The sequence below is a fragment of the Heloderma suspectum genome, chromosome 2 (genome assembly GCF_057233095.1).
Source record: "Heloderma suspectum isolate Gila_16-S chromosome 2, 16-S_ref, whole genome shotgun sequence".
Classification (NCBI taxonomy): domain Eukaryota; kingdom Metazoa; phylum Chordata; class Lepidosauria; order Squamata; family Helodermatidae; genus Heloderma; species Heloderma suspectum.
Genome location: NC_139459.1, coordinates 214,716,468 through 214,743,417, shown reverse-complemented (window position 1 = coordinate 214,743,417; position 26,950 = coordinate 214,716,468). Strand labels below are relative to the sequence as shown.

Below are 26,950 nucleotides of genomic sequence, written 5' to 3'. Positions count from 1 at the left end.
GAACTCTGGAAGCTGTTTTGGGATGGACGAGGGTGAACAAGCTGAAACTTAATCCAGACAATTTAAAGTGCTGGTTTTGACCTTTAAAGCCTTAAACGGTTTGGGACTAATTTACTTGAAGGACCACCTTCACCCATATCAGTCTGCCGGTACTTTAAGAACAGAAAGAGAGGCCTTTCTCAGTTGCCCACCTGTGAGAGCTGTTAGGTGGGTGATCAACCCATGAGAGGGCCTTTTCTGCGGTGGCCCTACACCTTTGGAACAAGTTGCTATCGGAGGTCTGCCATGCTCCAATACTGCAGGCTTTTAAGAACACCTTGAAAACATCTTATTTTACCATGGCCTTCTCTTGCTATGACTGCTGTTATGGCCGTTGTTGCTGGCTTTATTGTTGCCTTTCACTGTTGCTTTTTTGGGGGCTGTTTTACTGTGTTTATGTTTTTATCGCTTTAATATTTTAACTGTTCTTATGTATTTTATTGCTGTAAGCCACCTTGGAAAGGCTTGTGCCCTGAAAGGCAGCCAAGAAATCTTTTAAATAAATAGAACAAACAAATAAATAAAATACTCTGGCCAGGGCCTTTCTAGAGAACTGAAGACACAGGTAGGCAGTACAAGCATTGCTCTTGTCTATGCATCAGGCAAAACCCCTGCCCAAAGACAAATAGCCAAGCAAACACTTACCTGTTCACGGGAGACAGCAGAAGTGAGCAATCTTCCTCCCTCTGCTGCAGCCTCTTTTTCTTCTTCTTCTTCTTCTGGATAGAACTGGTTAGACTAGAATCTGGTGCCCTGTAGTCCGCAGCCATTCCCGCTTCTTCTCCCTTCCAGGCTGCCTCCAAATCAGAAATGGCCACAATGCTGCCATTTTCTTTCAGCTGCCTTTTCTTCCTGGGAGGTGTGGAGAGCCAGGTCTCCTCAGCGTTGACGCTTGTCATGCTTGGGCTGCAATGGGTACCCTGCTCTCCCTCTGCGGGGTTATGCTTCCTTTTTCTCTTCTTAGAGCTGGCAAAGAAAGGCCCTTTGTCCTTGGCTGGATAAGTGTGGCTTGGTGCCCCTATGGGCAGCGCAGGTAGCGGCGAAGGGGCAGCAGAGAGGCAGTGTGATTTGAAGCCGGACGAGGGTGTGACATGGACAAAGGCGCTGCTGGCAGACTGTGGAGGTGCTGAAGATTTGGAAGCAGGTGAGAGCACCCTAGAGAACCATATATACACATAAAGCTAAGACCCAACAGGTTCTGGAGCTGTGGAAGTCTTTGCAGAACTCCACTGCAGTCTCAATTCTACAGAAGAGTCAGAGCCAGCACCTCCATAAAGATAAAGCAGGGCCCCTTACGACAACCAGAAGGACAAAAAAAAAGCATCAGGTGGACATTAAACAGATCTGGTTGCTTCCAGGGTCAGATGGTATGACGTTGGACTTCAGAATCACTTTCTCTCCCTCGTACAGAAGGCCAAACCCCGGTGTGTATTCCAGGACCAATATTTCCCCAAAGGCTCCACACTACTTCAGTCCCCATCCAAATACAGTCATGCAATTAGACCAGGCCTGGGGAATCTGTGGTCCTCCAGATGTTTTTGGATTCCAGTTCCCATCAGCCCCAACTAGCCCAGCCAATGGTGAGTGATGATGGGAACTGGAGTCGATCATGAAGTGGAGAGCCATAGGTTCCCCAGCCCTAAACAGACATGACAGGAAACACACATGCAGACACAGGGTTAGCATATTTTCATAAAACAGGCATGGAACTTTCTGGGTTGCAGAATTTCTACTTCCTCATTGTGGGATTATTTCAGTGCCAGATTCAAAGCACTCCTCCACTGATGGTGCTTGAGAGTTTACACTCCTCATGGTAGTGGAGATACATCTGAAGATTTCAGGCAATCCACTAAAAATTGTGCATTTTCTTGGGCAAAGGGTGGGGTGGAGGAGGAAGTGCCTGTGCCCTGCACTACTTCCTGTTTATATCAGATGTGATTGGAGGCCACTTCCCTACATATGTTTTCTTTCTATTCTTGTGTTATTCATTAGTGCACACTGCCTCTTGCAAAAACAATCTGCTAAATTCTGCCAGTACTCCAATAGAGCATGCACACTTCCGCTACCTTATGTTAAAAATGCAAATTTGTATCATTTGCTAAGTGTGCAGAGTTTAGCTGCAAAGAATGAAGAGCTTAATTACAGCATGGAAAGCATTCAGACACTGAGCAACGCAACTGTGTATCTCTGCGGAGGCAGGGCTCTGTGGAGGCTCTGTGCACAGGAGGTACATTTATCCGCAGAGAGCTTAGACAACTTCTGCTGTGACTATCAACCCACAAGGAAGGGAGAAGTCTACTGGGCACTAATAAAGGGCTGTCAAGGATGAGAGAGGTACAGCTTCCCAGCATGAGGCTACACAGCTGGAAACTGCTCTCAAGTATCAAGTCCAAGTGTGACAAAGACACTCAACCTCACTAGGCACGATTCTCAGGGCCCAAACCCGAGATATAAATCTGTATGTAGTAACTGCTACTTCTTTTTCATTTTTACTCTACTGTAGATGCAGGAAACCAATCCAGATCTTAAAAGCCCCCCTGCTAGGGTCCTGATCCAAACCACTGGCCCTATGCCTACTCTAAAGTAAAGAGAGAGAGAGATAACTGCTAGATACAGATTGAAAGTTATGTTTGTTTTGGCCCTCAGTTCCAGAACGTAGTCCAAATTCACCCAGACCAGATAGAACACCCAGTAACTGGTGGATTCTAGCTCAGAACCAAACTCTCAAGGGAGTCCAGCAATGTCCTCAACATTGGAAAGGCTTTACTTAGGAAAAATACTAAATATGCTATGCATCAAGCACCTACAGTATCACCTAGAAGAGCATCGGGGGCACAGCTTACCTGGGATAGCCGAGCGCAGCAGCGTGGACGGGGTGGATGGTATTTGTGGCAGCTGGCGGGGAGTGGGGAGGCGCCCGACGCTCACTGCCGCTCACCTTCTGCAGTGTGTTGCTGCCCTGTAGTTATCGACATAAATAAAAACTTGGTGGTCTAAAAGGAGGTTTCCGTGACCCCAGGGGGCAAAGGGTGGAATAAGAAGAGAGGGAGGGGAGGAAACAAAAAGAGGTGGGGTGGGACGGGGGGGAAAAAGAATCAGAAAAGTATTTGTTGTTAGAAACAAAGGGAAAACAAGGAAGGACATGTAAAATAGACAGAAGTGTTAGAGTAAATAATGGGCAACTAGCACCTTCCCATCTCCCAGTGGCGTGCCAGGCTTCATCTCCAAAGGCAGTCCCCTGAGTTTCTCTGCTCCATCCCTGTGAGCTGGAAAATTCTTCTCCTTAAGCTGGGCTTCGTGTACTTGCAAATATAGCCTCATCAAGCAAGAGGACTTGAGGGGCGAGGAGGAGAGCACTACACAGATCTCACCCCAAGACTATGGGAAAGCAAGTCTCCCTGCAGAGAATGTAAGCACAAGGCGAGCTGCTTGCTTCAAATATGCTGCCTCTCTGCTGTTTATGCACTAGATAAGGAGGACAGTCAGTTAGCGCTTGGGCCTTACAAACTGGCCAAGTGAGGAATAGCCCTGGGCTTTCGCATGTGCAATCTATTATACCGCTGAGCCTGCAGCACTGCCGCTAATCTGAAATGGCCACTTGCTCCTCCCCCAACCTCCTGCCACCTTGCCCACCCCCATCTGTCCCAGCATGGGGGAGAGTGGGGAAAAGGCCCCCCAAACGCACCTTCCTGGCAGAAAGCGCCAGTTTCTTTGCCGGTGGGGGTGACATGGTACTTCCCAGCTCCAGATTGGTCACATTCGCCAGCAACGGTGACTTTAGGTTGGCAAACTTGGAGTCCTCGGAAACATGTTTCCTAGTGGCACAGTCTGTTTCCTGAGAATAGCAGTAGCCGTTGATGCCCATCGTGGCCTGTGGAAGTCCCTTGATGGAGTTATGTGCTGGGCTGGAGGAAGAGGAGCTGCTAGAAGAAGATGAAGACGAGGAGGAGGTCAAAGAGGAGTCCTTGCTTGGTACCTCCGTGCCTTCGTCACACACTTTGGCCTCCGGGTCTCCTCCAGAAGTGTCTGGCAGCTGTGGAGACGACGCCAAGCGCTTGTCTCCCCAGGAGCTCTGCCTGCCCATCTCCAGCCTGGCACTGCCAGCCTCGCTCAAGTCCTGAGATGATTTGAGTGACAGGGGAGGCTGCTTCTTGCATCTCTTGCTTAGGTCATCCAGGAACGCTGGCTTGGAGGGCAGCTTGGGCGATGAGAACCCAGTGATAGGGATGAGCTTCGGAAGAGGAGGAAGTGTCCCATTCTGGGGCTTGGAATTGGAAGCAAAGGAGCTGCGGGGAACGGGGACACCAGATTCTTCGGTGTCTGAAGTCTTCTTGGCCTGAGTTGCATCTTGCCTCTGTGGAGAAGAGAGAGGGGCAGATGTTGGATGAACACAGGTAGAGCCAACATCATGGAACACTGGGCTGCTGCACCTGCACAATAAACCTGGTAAACCTATGTCATGACTGTACCACTTCACACTGCTCATGTGATGGACTGCTCCCTGCAAGGTCCAGGGAGGGTGTGTGTGTGTGTAGAAGCTTTGCACATAAAAAAATTAGCATGTCAGGGAAATGACTAGTCTAGGACCCTTCTCTTTGTCATCTAGGGACAATATCAAACGTGACACTGCCCCTAATGAAAATTACGTTGTGCTCGCGCCAAAGACCTACAGGGCAATGCCAATAGTGCTCGTTAGCATTGTGCTAGAGGTCGTTTATGCAAGTGCAACGTAATTTACATCAGCGGGAGTTTCGCTTTGCATGCTGCACCAAGTTTATGTGGAGGAGCATCAGTCAGGCGCACCTCCACCTGCAGTCTGAGGTGGCACGGCCCAGACCCAGGTTGCCCCCTGCACGGAGAATTAGCTCCAATACCGAGCAGAAGAGCTGCATTACTTCAGCTACAATACCCCAGATAATCCACAAAAACAAAACTGCTCCTGTGTCTGCCCATAAACATACTGGAGGGGAGGGGAATACTTTGTTCCTCCCCAAAGTAACCCTCAGAGGCTCACAATGTTGGGGCTGCTTCCAGGTGCTGCACTGGAAGCTTCTTCACCGCAACAGCGGCACCCATATTCTGTATCCACACTTTAACAATAGAGGACACAGCGCCAAGGCCTGTATGTATGCCACATAGCACAGAAATGCTACTGCAAGAATCTCAGTGTGTGTGCCTTTTAATTCTAGTCCTTATGGCTGAGGATATACTTGAAGCGTGCGTGGGCAAACCCCAAGATGTCAGGAGCCAGAAAGGTGTCTAAGATGTCAGTGGTTGCAGACAGAGCACCAGTGTCCTTGCTCAATGGTTACAGGTCACAGGATTCAGCTATTCTTGGCCCAGAATTTTGGATTGCTTGCATGCAAGGTTTTTCTTTTCTTTTTTCTTTTAAATTTTCATGTTCATACAGCTCAAACAGTGGCCAATTCTGGATAGGACATGGCCTAATGCCGATGCTCACTTTGCTTATTAGTGGCGATGTGAGGGCACCATTGGTCATGCTTTTCTTCATATGGTCGGAGACAATGCTTGCTCGGTTGGGCACAGAGCAGCTGCTTTTGGAGATGGGTCCCTCAGGATTCTTCCTGGTGCTTGGGATCCTTGAAGAGAGGGTGGGAGGGAAGAATACATAATTTGTATTAATTTATTTTAAATGGGTTTTTTTACTCTGCTCTTCAGGGAATTCAGATGTCAGAACATCTAGCAATTTAGGGCGCAATCCTAACTAGATAGGCGGCCACCTTCAACCTTGGAGGCGACCGCCTATCCAAGGCAAGGCAGGAGAGGCACAGGGGGCATTCCCTCCGCACCTCTCCTGCCTTGCTCTTTTTCACCAAACAACTGTTTTTGGCTGTCTAGCAGCAGTGGGGGGCTGATTGGAAGCTGGATGTGTCATACGCGCAGCTCCACTCTCCCCACCCCGGAACATCCCCCCGCCCCGGCCCTTTTCAGCCACTCCGCGTTCCCCTTCCGAGCATGGAGGATGGAGTTTCTCCGTGCTGCCTCTGAGGCAGCGTGGAAGAGGGGGGCAGTCGGTTTTCCGGGAACTGAGCATATCCTATGGCCCTCTAGACAGTGTCTAGTGGCCATAGGATTGCTCTCTTAATAACATAAGAACAACATTAAGAACAGTAGAAGAACAGGGCAGGGGGGATCCAATTTAAAACAGGTTAAAATCAGCATCTAAAAGGCCTGTGCAAATAAAAAATTATTCACCTGGCACCCAAAAAGCATCCGACTCAGTGCCAGGTGGACCATTTTGGGGACAGTGTTTCAGATCAGGGTACCACAACTAAAAAGGCACTATCATTGGTCACTCGCATTAACTCCTGAAAGCTAAGGGACCCGAAGAAGAGCCTCAGAGGAGGATCTTCATAACCAGGCAACTTCACGTGGGATAGGGCGACCTTTAAAGTATCCTGGTCCCAAGTCACTTAGGTTTTTAACAGCTAACATTTCACCTTGAGAGGAGCCCAGAAATATTTTACGAATGGAGAGATGTGATCCATACACCTGGCTTTAGTAAGCAATCTAGCTGACGTGTTTTATACCTAAACTACTCCTACTAAGCTTCAAGACTATTACACACAAGAGGACCTAGGACTGAGAATGTCCATAGGAATCAAGTCACACCACTGATCCTACCTTGCTCAGTACTGTCTGCCGGAGGTCCCCAACACAGTGGTTATGGGCACCAGTGTACCTGCAGATACCTCCCTTGGCACCTGCCAAGTTCCCTGCCCCTCCTGATTTTTAATATTTAAAATATATTTTAATAAACTATTTTTCAAAACCAGGAAGCTGGCTTGCTGCAAAGTGAAGTGTTAACCTCCAGCAACATCTTTATTTCCAAGAATGCCTCTGGTCTCCATGTAGGTCCAGAGGAATTTTTAGAAAATAAAAATGGCAGGCGGCTGCAGCCCAGTGCTTTGAAGTCTGCCCAGTCACCCAGAAAAAAGAAAAATGTAACCTGGGGTGGTAAGGACCATCTGAGGGAGCTACTGGATGTTTTACCTATGCAGTGTGTGGGGAGTAGGGGGCTGCCTGTGTTTTTTTAATGTGGCGTGCACGTGTGTGTGTGTGTGAGCTAGTTTTTTTGCATTTGTGAGGTGTGTGCTAAGCCTGGGTTTGTTCTTGTGTGTTTTGCCTGGGTTTTTGGTGTGGTTTTTTGGTGGTGTGTGTTTTGGGCTTGTTTGTTTGATGTGGGCATGGCTGGGTCTTTTACTTGTTTGTGTGTTTCTCTGAGCATCACCACTTTGCCTTCTGTGAAACTGGTAGTTCCTTGTGCTTCTGGGAGCAAGTATGTGATTTGGAATTTTGGGACTCAGAAACCACTTCAGATTCTGTTGGGAGCAGAAAACCATGGGTTCACAGCAGTGGTTTTGTGTTTTGGAATTCATACCCCATCTCTGCCTTGCAATTTAGGTCCTTGGGCACATTATGCTTATTTTAGCTCTGGGAAATATATACTTTGTGACTGGTCATGCCCACCATGGCAGCCATTTTGGGAATGGGCAAGCCCCCCTTCATGGCAGCCATTTTGTGAGAGCACCCACAACACTCTCAAAATCCCAAATGTGCCCACTGGCCCAAAAGGTTTGGGAACCCTACCATTGACTGACAGTGGCTCTCCAGGGTTTCAGGCGGGGGTCTTTTCCCAGCCCTGCCCGGAGATGCCAGGAATTGAACCTAAAACCTTTGCATGCCAGCTCTACCAAATGAGCTACAGCCCCAAATATGAAGACTGGCTGATTACATTACAGCAACATTCAATGAGTCCATACACATAGGATAGGTCCCTTGTTAAAGACTTGCATTGGCGGCAGCCATGTTATTATCCCCAGCATGTTATTCAGCCAGCTCCACTCCACATTTTCAAAACTGATTTCCTATTCCTCTCCCTTCCTCTTGATCAGCAGAAAGGACAGGAAATTAGAGCAAGATCCCCTAGGAAACAGACATGAGCAGAAAAAGAGCAGCTGTCAGCAAGTAACAGAAGCACCCCACTTACCTAAGATAGAAGAGCACATAGGCCTGTTGGTTGAGAACAACTTTGATGTTGCTTGAATGTACCAGGGAGTCATTCATCTGGTACCATTGCCCATTACTAGCCTAGAAATGGGAGGAGGAAATAATTGTTTGTAACTGCCCCCTAGCACAGATGGGCAGGGGTGGGACACACTCCAGTCCTTCAAGGGTGGTCTTCAGTATCATTAAACGGGGATTACATAAATTAAATGAAGACTACACCTATCAGTGGCTGCAAGCCATGATAGCCAGAAACCCAACATAAACATTAACAGTATCATCAAGACAACTTAATGGTGGAGACTAACCCTAGTGGATGGATAATGCCATCTCACCCTGCTTATAAACTTCCCCTGTGGCATCTAGCTGGCTACTATCATTAGACATAATACTAACTAGATCAGCCTTCCCCAACCTGATGCCCATCAGATGAAATGGACTAAAAAAAACCAAATCCCCTAGCCAGCTCTGTTGATTGGGGGATGCTGGAAGTTGTAGCCCAACACATATGGAAGCCACCGAGCTGGGGAAGGCTGAAATAGATCAATTGTTGGTTGGACACAACACAGCACAATTCTCATGATGTGCCACTACCTCTAGCCAACCCTTAGCTTTGGACATGGTCAGAGAGTCGCAGAGTTGCATATTCTGCAATAACAGATTTATTTTTTTGCAGCTGAACCTTTGGACACAGAGATATTAAAAGCCTGGCCGACTAAGAACATCGGTGGAGAGTCAAAGTGAGATGCACAGCCACACAAGCCCAGCTGGGTGTTGCAGGGCATTTATACCACTCAGCATTCCATACAGCCCCTTGCAAAAGCTCAATGCGATCACCCCGCAGCTCGAATGCAAAGCATCTCTCCCAGGAGTGCCAAACATACTGACTCGCTGTCGTTGTTGTCCCTTGCTCAGTGCCAACAGACAAAGGACTCACCTTGACATAGCAGTAGTAATGCCCTGCATGGCAGCTGTAACCTGAATGTACAAGCACAGCATAGAGGCCATACATGACAGGGTCCCCATTGCTCTGCGACATGTAGGGACGGATATTCAGGAATTCAGGGTAGCCTACATCCTGAAAGGGAAAGGGAAAGAGTTCATAGGAATTTGTCCCACCAACTTATAGGCTGTCTCTAAGGTGAGCATACAGGCCAGTAACCAGGAAAAGCAAGAGCTATGCCAGGCACAGTAAACACAAGTGGCCCATGGACTGACAGTCAACCAGGATTTTTTTAAACCTTTTCCAAGGCCATATAGCCACTGGCCAAGGACAGTGGTTTCCACTCTTCAGAGGTTTGGCACAAAGTCATAAAGACACTGGTGACTTGAACTCTTCCAGGCCCTCTTATTGGGGAAAAAGGGACCATGGTATAACCCTCCCACCTTCCAAATCTCCACACCTTGGTGATCTTGCCCCCACTGAAGTTGGCAAAGCGCTTGAGTGAGATTGTGAGTACATTGGATGCCCGGTGGATGGTGAAACGCTTGGTGGCTGGCACCTTCTTCTTGCACCTGCATGGAGGAGAGAGGCAAGATCAACATGGCATATGCACATGTTGAGAAGAAATGGATTGTTGCTGCAGGCCTCAGAGGGTGAAAGGCAGGTTGCTTACCTGTAACTGTAGTTCTTCGAGTGGCCATCCGTGCATTCACGCATATGGGCTCTGTGCCTGTGCGGAGCCTCAGTTCAGGAAACTTCTATAGCTGAGGAACATTTTTTGGGCCGGAACATTTTTTGGGCCGGAACCCCCCGCCCCCATCCACTGCACATGACCCAGCAGGTTCCCGCCTGTTCCCTCAGTTCCTTGAGACTGCCTTGTGTGGGCTCGAATCCAAGGGAAGAAAAATCCACCTCGGTACCAACATCGAATGCGACATTAACACTGAAGGGGGGATGGTGGGTGGGTTGCGTGAATGCACAGATGGCCACTCGAAGAACCAGGCTTGACACAAGAGCTGGGAAAGAAGCTGGCAAAACTATATCCTGGTTCAAATGGAACTCTGACACTACCTTCGGCAGGAAAGTAATGTCCGGCCTCAACACTACTTTGTCTCTGTGGAATACGAGGTATGGAGGGTCAACCCTCAACGCGCTAAGTTCACTTGATCTCCTTGCCAACGTAATTGCAACCAGAAAGACTACCTTCCAAGATAGGAGGCACAAATCGACTGTGGCGAGGGGCTCAAAAGGCTTAGTTGCGAGAGCATGGAGTACAACCGACAAGCTCCATTGAGAAACAGGTGCCTGAACTGGTGGAAGTAAATGTCTTAAACCTCTGAGAAATTGTCTCAGTAAAGGATGCGTGAAGACCATGAAGCCTTGTATCAGTGAATGAAAAGCAGAAATAGCTGCCAAGTAAACTCTAATAGAAGAATGCTTTAAACCCTTCAGAAATAACAAACGCGAAAAACAAAGAACATGCTCCATAGAACAACGGAGAGGATCCACGTTGTTGGTAGTGGAAAACACTCTCCATTTACTAGCATAAGAGCGCTTTGTTGAAGGCTTCCTAGCCGCCTCCAGTACTGACCTCACAGGAAGAGGCAGGGTATTTATTGAATATTCCAAGCTGTCAGCTTGAGCGTCCTTAAGTCCAGGTGCGTTAGGCACCCATGGGCCTGTGACAGCAGCATCGGTATCAGCAGCAGTCGCCAGAAGTTGCCTCTGGACAGAATCAGTAGGTGAGCAAACCAAGCTTGCCGCAGCCACCACAATGTGATTAGAATCCCTCGCGTTCTGTCCTGAATCATCTTTGCGACAACTTTCGTCAAAAGTGGAAAAGGGGGGAACAGGTAAAAATAGTTGGTTATCCAGGGGAGAAGGAACGCATCCCCTAGAGACCCAGTCCCTATTCCGGCCCTTGTGCAGAAGCTCTCGCACACCGCGTTCTCCAAAGTCGCGAACAGATCTACTGTAGGATCACTCCATACTCAAAACCAGTAATGCAGGATGTCTGGTGCAAGCTGCCACTCGTGAGACTGCTGGAAACTCCTGCACAACGCATCTGCTAGCACATTGTCCTTCCCTGCGATGTGTATCACGGACGGACAATTTTTTCTGTGAATCACCCAACAGTATATTTTCAGAGTCAGGGAGATCAAAGCTGGCACATGAGTACCCCCTTGCTTGTTTATGTACCCGATAACTGCTGTGTTGTACGACACAATTTGTACATGGTGACTCTTCATACTCGGTTCAAAAGCCTTCAATGCTTTCCACACCGCCAGTAGTTCTAGATGATTTATATGCAGATTCTTTTTGGAACCAGACCATAGGCCCTGAACTCGAAGGGACATGCAATGTGCTCCCCATCCAAGGAGCGAAGCATCTGTTGTTAGGACGCAGGAAGGTGGTTCTGGAAGAAAAGGTATGCTTTGAGAGAGGTTCCCGATAGATGTCCACCACGCGAGTGACCTCAGGACTTTGTCTGGTATCGTCAATTGAACTCAATGTGCATCTTCCATTCCAGAGAAGACATGGATGAACCATGTTTGAAATGGCTGCATCCATAGGCAGGCCCACACCACCATTGACACCATGGCTGCCATTAAACTGAGAAGACGCTGAATATAATAAGCCACCACCTTCTTTCGTCAAACTAGTGTCGTGGCAAGACCAAGGATAGCTAATGCTCTTTCCTGCAGGAGAAAAGCTCTCACAGCTCTGGAGTCCAGTAGTGCTCCGACGAAGAGAATCTCCTGAGATGGCTGGAGCTTGGATTTTTCCTCGTTGATGTAGTGGCCCAACGCCTGCAGAAGACTGCATATCAGAAGCACCTTCTGATAAAAAGCTTCTCTGGACTGCCCACAACTAGCCAATTGTCCAGATATGGGTATATTTCAATGTGTCATGTCCTGAGATGAGCACACACCGTGGCCATGCATTTTGTAAATACTCTTGAGGCTGTGGCTAATCCAAATGGCAGGACCTGAAACTGGAAAACATTGTGACCGATAGTGAAGTGGAGATATTTCCAATGCGAGGGGTGGATCGCTATATGAAAATATGCGTCTTTGATATCTGTCACTGAGAACCACGAACCCTTCTATAAAAGAGGAAGAATGGTTGCTAGCGAAATCTTCTGGTGGAAACAAACAAATTGAGATTTCTGAGATCTAGGATCAGACAAAGCCCTTCATCCCTCTTCGGTACCATAAAATAGTGGGAATAAAACCCGTCTGGCTGTTGGGTGGTTACCACACACTGGATGGCTCCCTTCTGGAGGAGGAAGGTTGCCTCTCTTAGTAGTGCTCCATGACTGGTGAATGTTTTACAGTAACGAGAGAAGGGAGGGTATCGGAAGGGAGGGTATCTTTGTTTGACGATAGCCAACACCCAAAATGAGTTAAACGGACTCCGAATAAAGGGTCTGACAAAGGAGACTGAATAAGAAGAAACTGGGAGTCATAGATGCCGCTTTGAGCCCTGGTCAGTCTTCCCTCGGTTTTGATGGAAACAGCTGGATGGATAAGAGCGCCTTTGTTGGGAAAAAGGCTGTTGTCAGGGTGTATGGTTTGTGTACTATCTCGGGGGATAGTAGGGTTGTGGTCTAGACCACCTACATGGTTTGTAAGGCTGCAGTATCTGACCTAAACCCATTTTTCTTGCAGTGGTTTTGGCCTTCTGGACATTGTCCATTGTTTCATCCATCCCAGAGTTGAACAACCCTACTCCATCGAAAGGCAGTTCCTCTATCTGCGACCTGGCCTCAGGGGCCAAGCCTGCCGAGCATAGCCAGACATGCCTCCAGAGCGCTACTGCTCCAACCGTGGCCTTCGCCCTGCAATCTGCTTGGTGCCTAGCAGTGTTTATTTGTTGCTTAGATAGTTTCAATGCTTCCAATTGAAACACTCTAGCTAATTCTCGCTGATCGTCAAGTAGTCACAAAAACACCCAACTTTCTCCCACAGGAACAGCTGATATCGGGACATCATCGCCTGATAAATAGACACACAGAGTCCCAAAGACACTGATGAGTAAATTCACCTCCCAAGTAAGTCTAAACAGCGACCTTCTTTGTCGCCCAGTGAGGCATGTAGTTTCTGCGACTTCCCTTGTGAAGATTCTACGATGGCAGAGTTTGGTTTCAGGTGCGAAAACAGAAAACTCGCATCCTTTTCTTTCACCCTGTACATCAACTCCAGTCTTTTGGAAGTGGGAACCATCGAAGACGGAACTTTCCACGGAAGCTGCAGAGTCTGTTGCAAGGTAGGTAGAACTGGTATTGCCACTGGGGCTGAAGATTCCGTGTAGACTGCGTCAAACACCGGGTCCTGCAATTTTTTTATGGGTTGTTGAGTTTCAATGCCCAATGATTCGTCCATACAAAGGACTTGGTCTGTGAAATATCCCATATCTTCCGATGGCGAGGCTCTCTCCAACACACCAACATCATCAGGGGAAGATATGGAAGGCGGCACAGAAGAAAAAGAAGTCGATTCCAATTCATAACCCTCAGCATCCGACTGACAGGCCATGACGACCACTACAGGTTCCCCTTGGCTTTGAGACTGCAGCGGTGGCAGAGGAGTGAGTGAGTGCCTTCGCGGTGGAACTTGGCGATCTTGGTGCTAATGCAACAAGGAAGAATGCAGCGGAACTGGCGGCGGAAGGAAATCCCTGTCCACTGGTGGTGGTGGTGAATGTTTATCCACTGGCGGCCGAGATGCTGATGCCAATGGAGATGGTCGGTATTGAGGGACAGGCGCTCCTAGATATCGCATCCTATCAGAATATCTCTCACAGTCCTGATAGCCCCATTCGTCCCAATACGTGTATCGCAGCGATGGATCACGGTATTCAGAGTAACGGTCCCACTCCTGTATTGGAGATCTCGACCTCATGCAGAATTCCCTGTCCCTGTGCAAAACAGGTCTGCAACTTCAGTCAAAAGAGTGCATCGATTCTGGGGATCTATCCCTCAAGCGCATAGGCTCCTGGTGAAAAGTCGGTGGAGGGTAGGTATGCATCCGCACAGGTGAAGTAATACATGATTGTATTGGACAGAGATCCCTTATCTCACCTTCCGACATTGATACCGGGCAGTTCAAGTCTGTCTTCTGTACCGAAGCAGTGGGTACCGTTGCCAAGACTGTCAGGATAGGAGAATCTAACAATGGCGGAGGTGGTGGAACAGACAATCTTCTTGCCTCCCTCTCCTCGGTTGTCTTCTTCTTCCGCTTCTCTTCTACTGGGTGCTTTGTGGCCTTTGCCTTTTTGGTCAACTTTTTTGCCAATGAAAGTGACAAAGATCGTCCAGGAGTCAGCTGATTCGGATGCTCTTTAGCCAAAGCAGGTTGTACTGGTGACGCCAGTCGTGGCCTGACAATTTAGGAGATGTCTCCAAAACACGAGACCTTTGGGAAGTCTACCACTTCCAAAGCCTTTTTCCACAGTGCCGCCTTTAACCTGACTGCCCAGTTTCTGCAAGCCTGCTTGGAAAAAGACTGAAGGTGGTGGCAGGTTTTGACGACACGCGCTTCCCCCAAGCAAAATAAACACAAAGAGTGTCCATCTGTGGGCGGCAACTTGCTCCCACAACGCATGCACTTTCGAAAAGGGGCCCATGGGGCCATCCGCCTGAGGTGGATAGCCATCAATGATCGCAAACACGAAACAAATAAACAAACGCCAACGATCAGTTACAAAAACGACAGAAGAACAGAACAGGAGGAATAAAACTAAATAAAAGCAGAGCCTCGGCGACTGAGGAAAAAACGATCAATTTGTTTGCGAAGTTCCTGACAAGGTAACCACTACGGCGGTCGAAAGAGAACTGAGGGAACGGGTGAGAACCTGCTGGGACACGCGCAGTGGACGGGGATGGGGGTTTCCCGCCCAAAGAATGTTCCTCAGCTATAGAAGTTTCCCGAATCGAGGCCCCGCGCAGGTGCAGAGGCCATATGTGTGATGCACAGAGATCACGAAGAAGAACGGAGGGATACCCTAAATGCCCATCCACTGCTATATGGCTGCTCAACTAAAATGCACACATGCAACTTTGAAAGACTTTGGGAAAAGGCTGCTTTCCTATATTCTAACCTGCTCTCATCTGCACTGCATGCAATCCCTAAATATTTATGGAAATGGTTTGGTTTCAAGTAAAGGTGACTGTATTAAATGTAACACACATTGTGCAGATGCACACCAGTTGTTTGTCTACCGCTTTGTCAGAGACTGGCTGAATCTCCCCTCCCCCCACCGTTTTTTCTTTTTCTACAGCCTCAATTTATTTTTCAAGACTGCGTCAGCAATTACTGAAGCTGTGGAGTATAACAGATCTACCTGACCTCATAAGTTAGCACTTCCATTCTAGAAATATCCTCCGTTTAAGAAAAACAAAAAGGCATAATTTCACGAGGGAGGGAGAGAGAGGGTGTATGGGAGGAACAGGGAGGTTAAGAGGAAGGCTAAGGGAGAAGGCAACTCACTTGGCACACATGTAGGCATTCTCCCCACTCAGCACATCTGCCTTTACAAATAACTCTAATGCCCGCACGATGTTGGCAGCCTGCTGTAATAAAAGGAGGAAATTCAGAAGAGAGTCCTACAAAACATTTGAAGAACATGGTCACACAGAAGTCCACAAAATTCCCTAGCCAATGGGGATACCTCTGAAGAGCAAGCCTTAGGGAAGTATTAGGCTCTCCTGAGTCTCATCAGGCCCCAGCTCTTTAGAAGTGGCTCCATCCTCCTAGCTGCTATTTTAACTTAGGTGGGGATGGCTCCCCACCCCTTCTATGCAGATGGCAACACTCCCTCTACAGGGGGACATGAGTCCTAGGTGAGTGGTGAACTTCGAAACAGCTTTCTCTGATGTATCAATACCATGTTTTAGCACGCTTCAGAGGGTGGCCTTCAATACTAGGCCATTTTTCTTGGGCCTTAGACTCACAACTAGTGCTATAAGAATCTCACAGGACAAAAACCCACACTTCTAAATCTTCATGATTATTGGATGTCATGAGAGATTGTGACTACAGTGTGCCAGGAATAACTGTGGCTTCTTTTGATTAGGGGTTCAACATAAAAGGCTTGAACAAAAGCAACCGTGAATTGGAGGACTGAAGAGTTTGTACGGTTTAGTTAACATGGAACTTTAATTTATACCACAGTGGCCTGATTATCCATGACAAACAGCACAGACTGCAGAAATATGCAGCATTTCCATCACATGCGAGAAAATAATTAAGATCAAATATATTTAAAACCTTGAGAATCCTTTCAAGAACCACAGAATGTGCTTAGAAGCATATCTTCCATGCCTTTAGCTTATACTGCCACTGTCCTTTCCTGCGCTTCCAATATAAATCCTGAAACCTAGAGATTTTAGTTAAAAAAAAATCCCATTAACCTGAGATTCATAGGACTCCGAAGAGCCCCCAAGCCAGACAATATAACTCAAAAGTCACGCATAGTGTTTAAATTATCTACCCCCGACTCAATCACAGGCATTCCTCAGCTTGGATTATGTTCCCAGATCATTTACTAGAGAACCACAACAATGGGACAAGGGGAAGGCAGCAAGAGTTCCTTTCTGAGGACTGCCTGGGACAATGGCTGTAAAGGTAACTTGACTACCCCCATCGACTCTCTTGAAGTCCATATATTCCTGCATCCATTTCCCCATAACCCTCCCCACCCGACCCCTTTCTTTTTCATTTCCTATACATCAGCAATATGCAGCATTGTTATATGCCACCTGCTTATTACACTTTAGCACAGACTTCCCCAATGTGGTGCCCTCCATCAGCTCCAGCCAGCACAGCCAAAACAGACAAGAATCCTGGGAGTTATAGTCCAGTTATAGTGGGCACCAGGTTGGGGAAGGCTGGCTAAGTGCATACTAAAAACCTGCCCAAATGCAATGATCCTGCAGGAGTAAGAAGCTATGAGGCCATCCATGCTAACAAATCTACAGATTTTATGCACGCTTGAACTTTTTTTTACTCCCAAGTTATGCCCTCCTTTAGATTCAGAACTTTTAAAAGATTAAAAAGTTGAATAACTCTGGCATACCCTGATCTCCAAAGCCACATCCAGGTAGGGGTCGTAAGTGTCTGAAACACTCTTGCACACGGAGCACTTCACTGCAAAGAAAGCAGAATAGTTGCTTTCCTGCTCTTCATGGCCACAGCTGCCTGCCAATGTCACGTTTCACGACGGGATGGACGAGGCAGCAACGCTTCTGTTTCTATGTCCAGCAAAACCAGTGCTAGAAGCAGCTAAATCCGAGGATACCCAGTATCCTCTTTGCAGCCTAGACAGGGGCCAAAGGAAGCCAGCAGGAAATTCACATAGCAGACATCAGGAGCTGAGTGCCCACCAGTCAGTAGGCACTGCAGAAGTATCGCTGGGCAATGAAGGAAAATCTGTAGTTGTGGTGTTATCACTAAACTTAGTCAAAGCTTGAAACACCCATAGGGTGGGCAAGGGGACCCCCCAGCAGACCCTCATCAAGAAATGAAAATAGGCAGCTCCTGGTATGCATAATGCCCTCAAGAGTAGTTGCTAAGCTGCGCTCACCACGGGATCGGAGGTAGCCGCCAAAGATCTGATGCACCAATGTGGTAGCCTGAGTCTGACGATCCAGCCTGGAAAGACAAGCCCCAGAGGGTTAAGAGAGGCTAGACCACATGTCTGAAGTGATAAGATTCCGTTCAACAGGATGGAGCAGCCAAAGACCTCAGGCAAGGGCTTCCCCTGCTTATCGGATCACTAGCATAGCCCTCGGATGTTTACTTCTCTGGGTAAGGGAGGGGCAACCACCAGCAGCTCAATAGCTGCACACCTGGCACACACCATTCTCCTCCACATATCCTACCCACTAAACTCCCTTTATGAGGCGGAAAGGTTGTGAGATCTCAAGCTACTAATCCTTTCAACTCAGTGAAAATGAGTATTGCCCCCTCCCAAACAGACAGGGAGTTGTCCATACTTGGTATAACCGTTGAGGCAGGCCTTCTGCATGGCATCAATGGTGTAGCGCAAGAACTCATGAGCATCCTCCTGACTACCAAAACGGAAGTGCCGAGCAATCTCTGCCAGAGAAAGAGAAAAGAGAACATGAAGTGTGTGTCCTTTGTCCCCCAGCACAGGTCTCACAGTGCCAGGAACGGACATTATCACTGACACTGGGGCTCCGAAAATGCTCCATGTAAACTGATTATCACCAAAAATCCAGATTCTGCAGCAAGGGAATTCTTAAGAAACTCAGCATTACTAATCAAGACGTTGATGAGCAGAGCTCATAGTGCATTCTAGTCTCATTTCTGTAGTTTAAGATGTTTTCCAACTCCAAGTTGAATGATTAAAAGAAAAGAAAGGAGCACCCAAATACCCATGAAATTCAAACTTCCCTCTATAATCATGAGATCTACAAAGCTTGATTTTTCAAAAGCCAGGATTCTCAGCATTCTAGGTCAGGCACAGTGCAGTACATGCAAATGCAGGCACGAGCGCGCGCACAGAAGCCACAGCCAACACTTCTAACAAGAGATCTTTGGCCCCTTGCCCGGAATGAACTGGTGAGATGCACCGTACTCTTATATCGCTATCCCGTCCCAAAGCTCCCTCTGCCGCTTACTTTTAAGATCTCTGATGAAGGGCACTGGCTTGATGGCATTGCCGCTGTTGGCGAAGGCCTGTGTCATGTGATTCTGCATAACGCACATCATGCAGAAGCCTCCCTGGGGGCCTGGAAGAGAAGAAATCAGGAATTAATCCACACACTTCAGAGAGGCAATCTGTTTCCAAGGACTGCAGCAGATCTGGCTGAGCCAGAAAGCCCACGAGGGGGGCATAAAATAGCCTTGCTCAGCCTCGGAGAAGATATTTGCCCAGCCAATGCTACGTAACTTGCCTGCCAACAATGACAGAAGAAAAAAAAAAACAGAAGGGTATGTTTTGATGCAAGTACTATTCTCTCATCATGATTAGCCATTTCCAACACCCAGCACATGTCAGCAAAATTTTTTTCCATTTTTCTCTGCTGAAGGCACATTGGGCCATTCGTACATAAAGGCAGCAAACTGTGGGTTAATTATGCCACAGCATGTGCCTGGTGTGTGCTGCCACTATTTGGATATGCAGCCTTTGACTGGTCAGATCAGAGGTTATTTCATGATATGCGAACCCAGACACAGTGGGTTGAACAACCCACAGTTAACCTATGATTAGTTCTTGTGGCAGCATGCAACCATGGCAAATTGTAGGTTAATTAAGCCACGATTTGCCGGCATTCCGTGCAAACCAGGTCCTAATATCACAGAGGCAAAACCTGCACTTATCTTTAGGCATTTTCCCTTAGCTTGTATCAGGGACCCCTCAACTAGCTTCTGACTGTGGTCAACCATGCATAGACAACTGAATAACTTCCCAACCCTATCACAGTTACATCACAAGCTCCCTCAAAATGCAGCATGTGTGTTGAGCAGCTCAGGTGGCCAAACACTCGTAGAGGAACGGGTGAAATGTCTAAAGTCTGCATGTTAAACCAACAAGCAATTCCTACAAGTGCAAAGCTATCTTAGTTGGTATCCAAATAGCTCCAACCTATCCCTTTTCGCAGGGATCGCTTTTGCCTGCCTACCTCCCATCACAGCCATGCGCATATACTCTCCAGTTTAAGAGTCAGCACTACAAATGACGGGATGGGTGCTTAGAGCAGCAACTCTCATCCAACCAAGTGCTGGCTCTGCTCCTTTGCAGCTGTTAGCATACCCTGCCAGACCCTCACTGCAAGGATGACTGCAGAGACCTGTAAAGCAGCTGCCTGCTGCAGAAAACTATCTGCCGAGGGACAAGATACACTATGCGTCAGTTGTCCTTGGATTCACATACCCTAGCTCTCCTTTTCATTCCCACCACCACCACAGGGCAAGCAAAACTCACCCCTCAAGCTCACATGGCACTGAACCCCATTATTGCAGCTGGGCACAGTATCATAAGGCTTGCTCCGAGACTGCAATTATGTGAGAACAAGGGCCACGTAATGCTGCATTATTCAAGCCTGACAAAAACCAGCAAAGTGCAACAGTATCTTTAACGCTACAGCTTAATGTCACTGTAAAATCGTCCCATGAGAGAAATCCATTTAAAATGCCACCTAATCTCATAAATATTCAGAGGCTTCTCATATATGCTATTCTAATAAATCCAGCCCTCTGGGGTTCCCCAGAAGGCCCCACCCCTTCCCCCAACCACTGTTTGGTGGTTTGCTGGCTCTTGTGCAGTTTTCCCCCCGTTCGAAAAGGTAGAAATGCCTCTCCTAAGGCTCAGTTACTGGCAGGAAGAGCTATAAGCTAAAAAATGCTAGGGGGGGGGGGGGTTGCCCCTCCCCTTTGCCTTTGACCATACCCACCACGGGAATGCTGCCCCTAGTGTTTCTCCAAAATGGAATTTGGCACTCAGGCTGAAAAAGGGTATACTTTAGCACAGGGTTGCAGAACCCAAGTGTTTCTGACGTGAAAAAGCACTATTTTTCCAAGGGATAATATCAGAATAGAGGAAAACACAATGCAGTGAGAAATTTTTAGTATCGTATGTTGCATTATGTTGTTGTAATGCTTACAACAACCCAGTCAGGCAAGTCAGTATTATTCACCCCTGTATTGCAGATGCGGGGGCTAACACTGAGAAGGAATGGCTTGCCTAAAGCCACCTGGCGAGTTCAGCAAGGTTCAAACCAGGGACTTTGTGATTCACAGTTCAGTTCCTTAGGCAGCAATCCTATGGCCCCAGGAGGGCCTCCCAGAGGTCACAGGACAGAGCTGATCTCCATCTCCGCCCACAGAGAAGGACACCATGAATGGAGAGGGAGATCTGCCCTCACAGCATTCCAGTGGTGGTAAAGGCAAAAAGAGGCCTGATCCAAAGCCCTCCCATTTCCCTAAGATGCCCCCAGAATGGAGGGAAATGCACATCAACCCTGTATTAGCTTTCCCTCCTGCTGTCCCACTGGCACAAGCCCAGGAGGGCTTTGGATTTGGTGGTTGCGCCACCATGGGTTCTCCCTCCCCCAGCCCCTTTCGACTGCTCTGCCTGCTACTCTGCTGCCAGCATAGGTCTTTAAGGATTCCAGGCCCACCAGGCATAGGCCTTGGGAGAACAGCAGCGGGATGTAAAACCACAGGACTGTTTTAGCTTTTGCCGGCACTTAAGAGTTGAGAAGGTGCAGATCACAGGATGCTCTGCCTCGGAGCACTGACTGGTGGGGCACGAGCCACTCAGCATGCAAGACGACACTCCAAAGCCCCAACCCTGCACTCACAACTGCGGCTGTGCTCCTTGGAAAGCAGGTAATTGGCTAGAGGCGGGGTGTATGTCAAGCACTGCAAAGTGGAGTTGAGGAAGCACGTGTTGCCCAGGTTGTGGAGACCAGCTCCGACGCGGTACACCCGCTCCCATTTCAGGGAGAGACGCTCCACAGGGAAGAGGACCTTCTGTGGGGCTGGCACACCATCCCCTCCGTGCACATGCTCACTGCCTGGCAGAGAGAAAGAACGAAAGACAGTCAGCAAGGTCAGACATAACAGGACCCCCCCCCGCCCCAATATGGGTGCAGCAGTTGAAGTACCTTGTTTCCGGATGAGCCCCTCTTCAGAGCCCTTGTGGCGACTGGGGTTTTCTGTCTTTGGGTTCAACAAAACATACTTGCTCTTGAGGCTCTCCAGCTGGTAGGAGAAGCTTTTGGAAGCTGGTTCAAACTCAATCTTCTGCAGCAAAACTTTCTTGGCAGAAGCTGCCAACAGCTTGCCCAGCTCAACATCATCAGCAGAGTCTTTCCGCCCAGGCTTTAGGGCTTCTTTCAGCTTGTCCACTATGGGCATGATGCATCACTCTGTGGCGGCAAGGGCTGCCCTGCTAGCTAGGGAGCTTTGCTCTGCAGGCCAAAGCTGCAAGAGAAATTACCTGACCTCAAAACCAAACATTTCCACAATGCCTCTGGCATTGGAGACCCCTTGTCTCCTTATCCTACTATAACCAAGCCTAAGTACATGTAACTGCAACAATCAGATATTCTCTCCCTATTTACTTCTGCCTCTATTTCTCTTGCCCCCCCCCCACAGAATTTTAGATTATAAGCCTTTGAGGCAAGAACTTGTCCACTTTTATTTTGAAAAATGCCATGCATATTGGTGGTGCTACACAGACTACCATGAATTTAATTTCAATGACATAGTTTCCCGGGATTCTGCATCTAACCCAAAATTCTGCAACACAGTTACATATTTTGTGTTCAGTATCAGATACTTTGGAAACAGTTCAGCCTTCCCAGCTGTGGGCTTTTCAGTAGAAACTACTGGGAACCACATACATATCCTACCTCCTAACTACTAGACAAAACCAGGAAGACACTACTGTTTTTGCAGCAACAGACACCGCTCCTATACTCTGATCTTTTCTCATCACAAAGGCTAGAAGCTCACTTCTTTGAAAGACAGGGTACCATATTTTTACAGATGAGATAAAGACTACAAAGTAAATATGTTCCAAGATTCTAGCCCAGAAACCCTAATATTTGTGATTCAATCACAGCCAAGCAAGTTCCTAAGAATCTTAGTGAACCCCTTAGCATCTCTTGCTTTGCTGGATCCAACACTCTCCGTTCCTCAACAGAGAGGAAGGACTCCAGAAGACAAACTAAGGACTTGACTACACAAGAATCTTCGCCATGGAGCAGGTCACATAAAACTCTCTAACAAACAAGGTCTCAAGATTCTCGGCAACTAATTGGGAATCAGCTTACTAAACAGTAACTATGCTCCAGAATGCAAAGCAAAACAGAAACACAATCTTAGCATGCTTTGTAACAACTCACAGCACAGCCTTTATTATAAGGCTTGAATTTGTCACATCTTCAGGTAGGCAAGTTAGCATCAGCATATATGAAAAGGGCTTTCTGTGTCACCTGAGGACTCCCTGGATTGCCCCAAAGTTCAACCAGCAACAGAAAGAGGTAAACACTCCACTGAGAAACCCCAGGAGTCTCTCTTTAGGTGAAATTTAAAACACTGTTGCCATAGTGAATACAAGGACCCATCTTGTAAGTGCAACAGACTAGCCCTTATCTGCTTCTTGGAAAAGAGAGGTGTGGGGACCACAAATCCTACTCGAAGCACTCTCCTATCAATACGAAAGGGCATATGAGCTTTTCACCAGAAAGACCACAACTACACTGCCAGGCTCAGGGCTGTTTGTTAGATGGATGTGCATGTGGAATGGTGGCCACCAAACATTATTTGTACTGCTTCCTGGGGAGGGGGGAGGGTAGCAACATCAGTAGCTGGCTAGCTCACCACAGGGATACTACATTTCCATGGAGGCTACTGATGTGGAGGTGTCTATGCGGCTGGAAGCACAGAAGTGCTGGTAAACCTTTCCAAATGCTATGATTCCTGTCTTGAACCCTCACCACATGGAACCAGTTTCCCACAGTCACCAACCCATCACACATACAATGCAGCTCTCCGACACACCAGCTCTCTCCCCCAGAGCAGCACCCCCACACTTTGCAGGTTTCTGGCAGGTGATGAGAGAATGGGAAATGGGTCCTTAGCAAGGATACTTCATCCTTAGCACCATCCTGTTTCTGATAGCATAGATATGTGCTTCACCTAATTGGTCCTTGCAGGGCTTTTAACAAATTCCAGCTCCTGGAAGCAGCTCCCTCAGCCTACTTTATACTACCAAGCTTTCCTGTTCACAACCTTTTGCTTTCTAATGGGACCTAGGGAGATACATCCTAAGTTGTCATCCAGAAGACAGTTGCACTGACGAAGCCCTCAGTTTGTGTGGCAGGACTCAGCTGACTCTTTCCAAAGCAGCAGCATCTAACCCAGCAGTCAAGGACAAACAAGCTACAAATAACAAGGGAACAGCAATGGGGGCGGGGGGGGGGGGGAGAGAATGCGACGTCTGGCCACACACACAGGTATCCTCAGCATTTTGCATGGAGATAATGAAAACTGTGTAGCTTCTGCAAGCTAAAACACCAAAAAGAATACAGCAACTGACAGGGGGCATTGAGAGGGCCAAGGCCAGCCAGCCAGAATGTAGCAGAAAGCAGCAGAAGTGCATTTATGCACCGCATGGCCCAGTTTTCCAGGGAGAATGCTTCCTCCACCCCGATTCGTCTATCGAGGCGAGAGAGAGACTCCCCCCCTCCTTCGCCAAAGCCAGAATGCACATTGGACCCAGCTATCGCCACAACACATGCTCCCCACCCCCTGCAAAAGAAGCCCAGGGAATGTCAAGTGCTTCTGTCACTCCTGGCTGCGGGTTAGCCTGCCAGTAAAGGAGATTGCAAGCCGGAACGTGAGGCGTTGGTGCAAAGGGCACCCACGCCCGCCTCCTTCCTTGGATCAGCCGCCCAGCTAGTTGGGATCACAACTCCCATCAGCCCTTGCCAGCATGGCCAATGGTCAGAGGTGAAGGGCGCTGTAGTCCAAGGCATCTGGCGGGCACCAGGTTGGGAAGACCGCTTGAGATGTTGTTGCCCGGGGCCCGGTCTCAGAGTCCTGGCGGCGGCCCTCCACGACGCGCCGCCGGTGGCGCCTGGAAGAAGCAGCCGCTCGACGGGGCTTGCTCAAGGACCCGACAGGGGCAGCCTCGCCAGGGCCAGGGATCATCTGTTCAGACTACCGCGGCCGAGGGCAGGCAACAGAGGGCCGCACGTTGCCGGAGAGACGCAAGGTCGGTCCGGAGGTAACAGAGGCGGGGACAGGGCAAGAAGGAAACGGGGGAGGGGGTGGTTACCCGGCCAGGCACTAGACCCGCTCAGAGCCCCGACGCACCCCGCCCGCTAACCCCCGCCTACCACGGCCCAGGCAATCCTCTCCGCACGAGACGGCGAGGAAAAACGCTGGCCCGGGGCCCGGGGGCCTCGCCTCGCCGCGCCGCGCCCGCCCCAGCCCCACACTCACCACCCGGGCCTCTCCAGGTCCCCGCGTGCGCGCACATACACACACGTGTCCACACCGCGTAAAGGGAGACGGGAAGCGCGCCGCGGCTCGGCGGGGCTGCTGCTAGGCCGCTGTGCCGGGCCCCGTCCTCAGGGGCGGGGAAACGAGTGGCCCCGCCCGGTCTTCTCTGACGCGACGCAGCGCGCCCGCCGCTTCTTTGGGGCGAAGGCAGCGCCGCCTGCCGTCTCCCTTCCGGCGCCTGCTGGGGCCGCCGCCCCTCACGAAATCATCGCGAGCCCCGTGCGCTTAACGCCGGGGCAGCTCCGCGAGCCCGTGACGCGTCCCCGCCCGGCCGCCGGCCGCGCCGAGTCTCCCGCGCCAGTGCTCTGCGGAGGGGCGGGAGAGAGCATGGCGCGTGCCCGCGGGAGAAGAAGGGGCGCGATCCGGGAAAGCGCGGTGTCCCGCGGAGACCGGGCAGCGCTTCCTGCCGCGTGCCTCGCAGGGGCAAAACGACAGGCCGGGCCGGGCAGCGCGAGCCAAAGCGAACGCGAAGTAAGGGCTTGCAGGAGCCATCTGCGTGTGATGCCTTTTGGCATCGGTCGAGTCCTCGCCTGCATTTCCAGCCGCACAGAGCCACAAACCCGGGGCCGGTGGGAGGCCGCGCCGCTGCCCCCTCTTCTCCTTCGCCCCCTGGCCAGCGCGGCCGTCAGCCCCTCCTTCCCGGCCGGTGCCCTACCAAATCCTAAGCACGACCCCCGGATCTGTTTAAGTTGTGCCCGGGATCTTTTGAGCTGTCCGAATTGCCATTTTTTTACTGTTTCCCATTGACTTTCATTGGAAAATAGAAACGGCCATACCTTTTTCAGTTTGTATGATAAATACATGAACTTTGGAGACCTAGTAGCCCCCATGGATCTGATCGAACCTTCCCAATTTCGGGCAGTTCGGTCCAGTGGCTTTTGTGCTAGTCACAGATAAAGTTTGCTATTTTCAAGAAAATCTGTCAAAGCAAAGAGCTATATATTTTTTATGCTTCCGCATACATGCATGGAATTTGGGGACCTGGCAGCCCCTATGGAGCTGACTGAGACTGCCAAATTTCAAACAGTTCAGTCCAGTGGCTTTTATGCTAGCCATCCATTAAGTTTCCTTTTCTCAAAAACTAAAACAAAAAAAACACTGTCCAGCCACGCAGAGGATTAGAAATCCTAATCAAAAGGTGTTTAAGGAGGTCACTATCCCTAATCTCTTGTAGGTTTGGGGGGGGGTTTTGAGGTGCAAAAAACCTCTTGCTACTTTTCCGCTCTTACATTGCCCATTGCTGGGAGCTTGCTTGCAATGAAAGTTTGAAGAGGGAGAAGGAAGGGGGGAAAAGAGATCCATGTGAAATACTGGTATTTCACACAGCATCTGATTTTACTGCTCCAAACTGGAAACTTTGGCTTCTGCAGAAGTTTAGTAGCTTCAGTACAGCAAAGGATCCAGTCAGCCTCAACAAACTTTTTTCTCCCCCTCCACTTTAATTTCTCCTAAATAGCTGTAGGACTCAAATGATTCCAAAAGGAGAGTTACGACTATGTGGTGTCATGATCGAGGAACTGCTTGGTCTTCTAAATAGGTTCTACAGTTTTTAAAAAGCTAGAAAAAGCCCTCAGCCACCTCACCTCATAAAGTTCATTTAAGCACGTGCAGTCCTTACAAACCCTCCACAGCCTCCTACTTTCCTCTGAAGTACTACCTCTCTGAAAAGAGCCACTTGGCTTAGGGAATTCTCCCTACCTTCCCCCACACATTCCCAATCACCATTCTTCTTTTCTTCTTCCCTATCCTGTTCTTTCTTTCTCTTATTTATTCCACCCAGAGCATATCTTGGGGAATTCTTAAAGAGAATTCTCTTTGGTGGGCAAGAGAAGTTCTGAACTGTATTTGACTGCAGACAAGATGGTTGGTTTTTCTCCTTCCCCTCACTGAAGCC

At 48.9% G+C, this 26,950-nt stretch overlaps 2 protein-coding genes across 7 annotated transcripts in view; both read right to left on the bottom strand.

Moving 5' to 3' along the window:
• USP36 (ubiquitin specific peptidase 36) overlaps positions 1-25,126 on the bottom strand; it is a 34,579-nt gene extending 9,453 nt beyond the window's left edge. For all 6 annotated transcript variants that reach the window (XR_014788238.1, XR_014788239.1, XM_084837744.1 and 3 more), the window contains exons 1-15: positions 24,997-25,126; positions 21,648-21,966; positions 21,342-21,557; positions 18,657-18,767; positions 18,009-18,111; positions 17,597-17,664; positions 17,090-17,160; positions 15,502-15,584; positions 9,471-9,582; positions 9,005-9,145; positions 8,051-8,151; positions 5,501-5,639; positions 3,725-4,393; positions 2,883-2,998; positions 685-1,194 (exon numbers count right to left, since the gene is read on the bottom strand). Coding sequence is in view for 4 of the 6 variants with exons in the window: in XM_084837744.1 (XP_084693870.1) it covers positions 685-1,194; positions 2,883-2,998; positions 3,725-4,393; positions 5,501-5,639; positions 8,051-8,151; positions 9,005-9,145; positions 9,471-9,582; positions 15,502-15,584; positions 17,090-17,160; positions 17,597-17,664; positions 18,009-18,111; positions 18,657-18,767; positions 21,342-21,557; positions 21,648-21,900 (2,693 nt within the window). In the remaining 2 variants the exon portion in view is untranslated. The remainder of the gene's footprint in view (positions 1-684; positions 1,195-2,882; positions 2,999-3,724; positions 4,394-5,500; positions 5,640-8,050; positions 8,152-9,004; positions 9,146-9,470; positions 9,583-15,501; positions 15,585-17,089; positions 17,161-17,596; positions 17,665-18,008; positions 18,112-18,656; positions 18,768-21,341; positions 21,558-21,647; positions 21,967-24,996) is intronic.
• Positions 9,696-13,548, bottom strand: LOC146353944 (uncharacterized). The gene is made up of 2 exons (XM_084832839.1): positions 13,058-13,548; positions 9,696-10,982 (listed from the first exon to the last, which is right to left on the bottom strand). The coding sequence occupies exons 1-2, from the start codon at positions 13,546-13,548 to the stop codon at positions 9,758-9,760; spliced, it is 1,716 nt and encodes a 571-aa protein (XP_084688965.1). The 3' UTR covers positions 9,696-9,757.
• Positions 25,127-26,950: the final 1,824 nt, after the last annotated feature.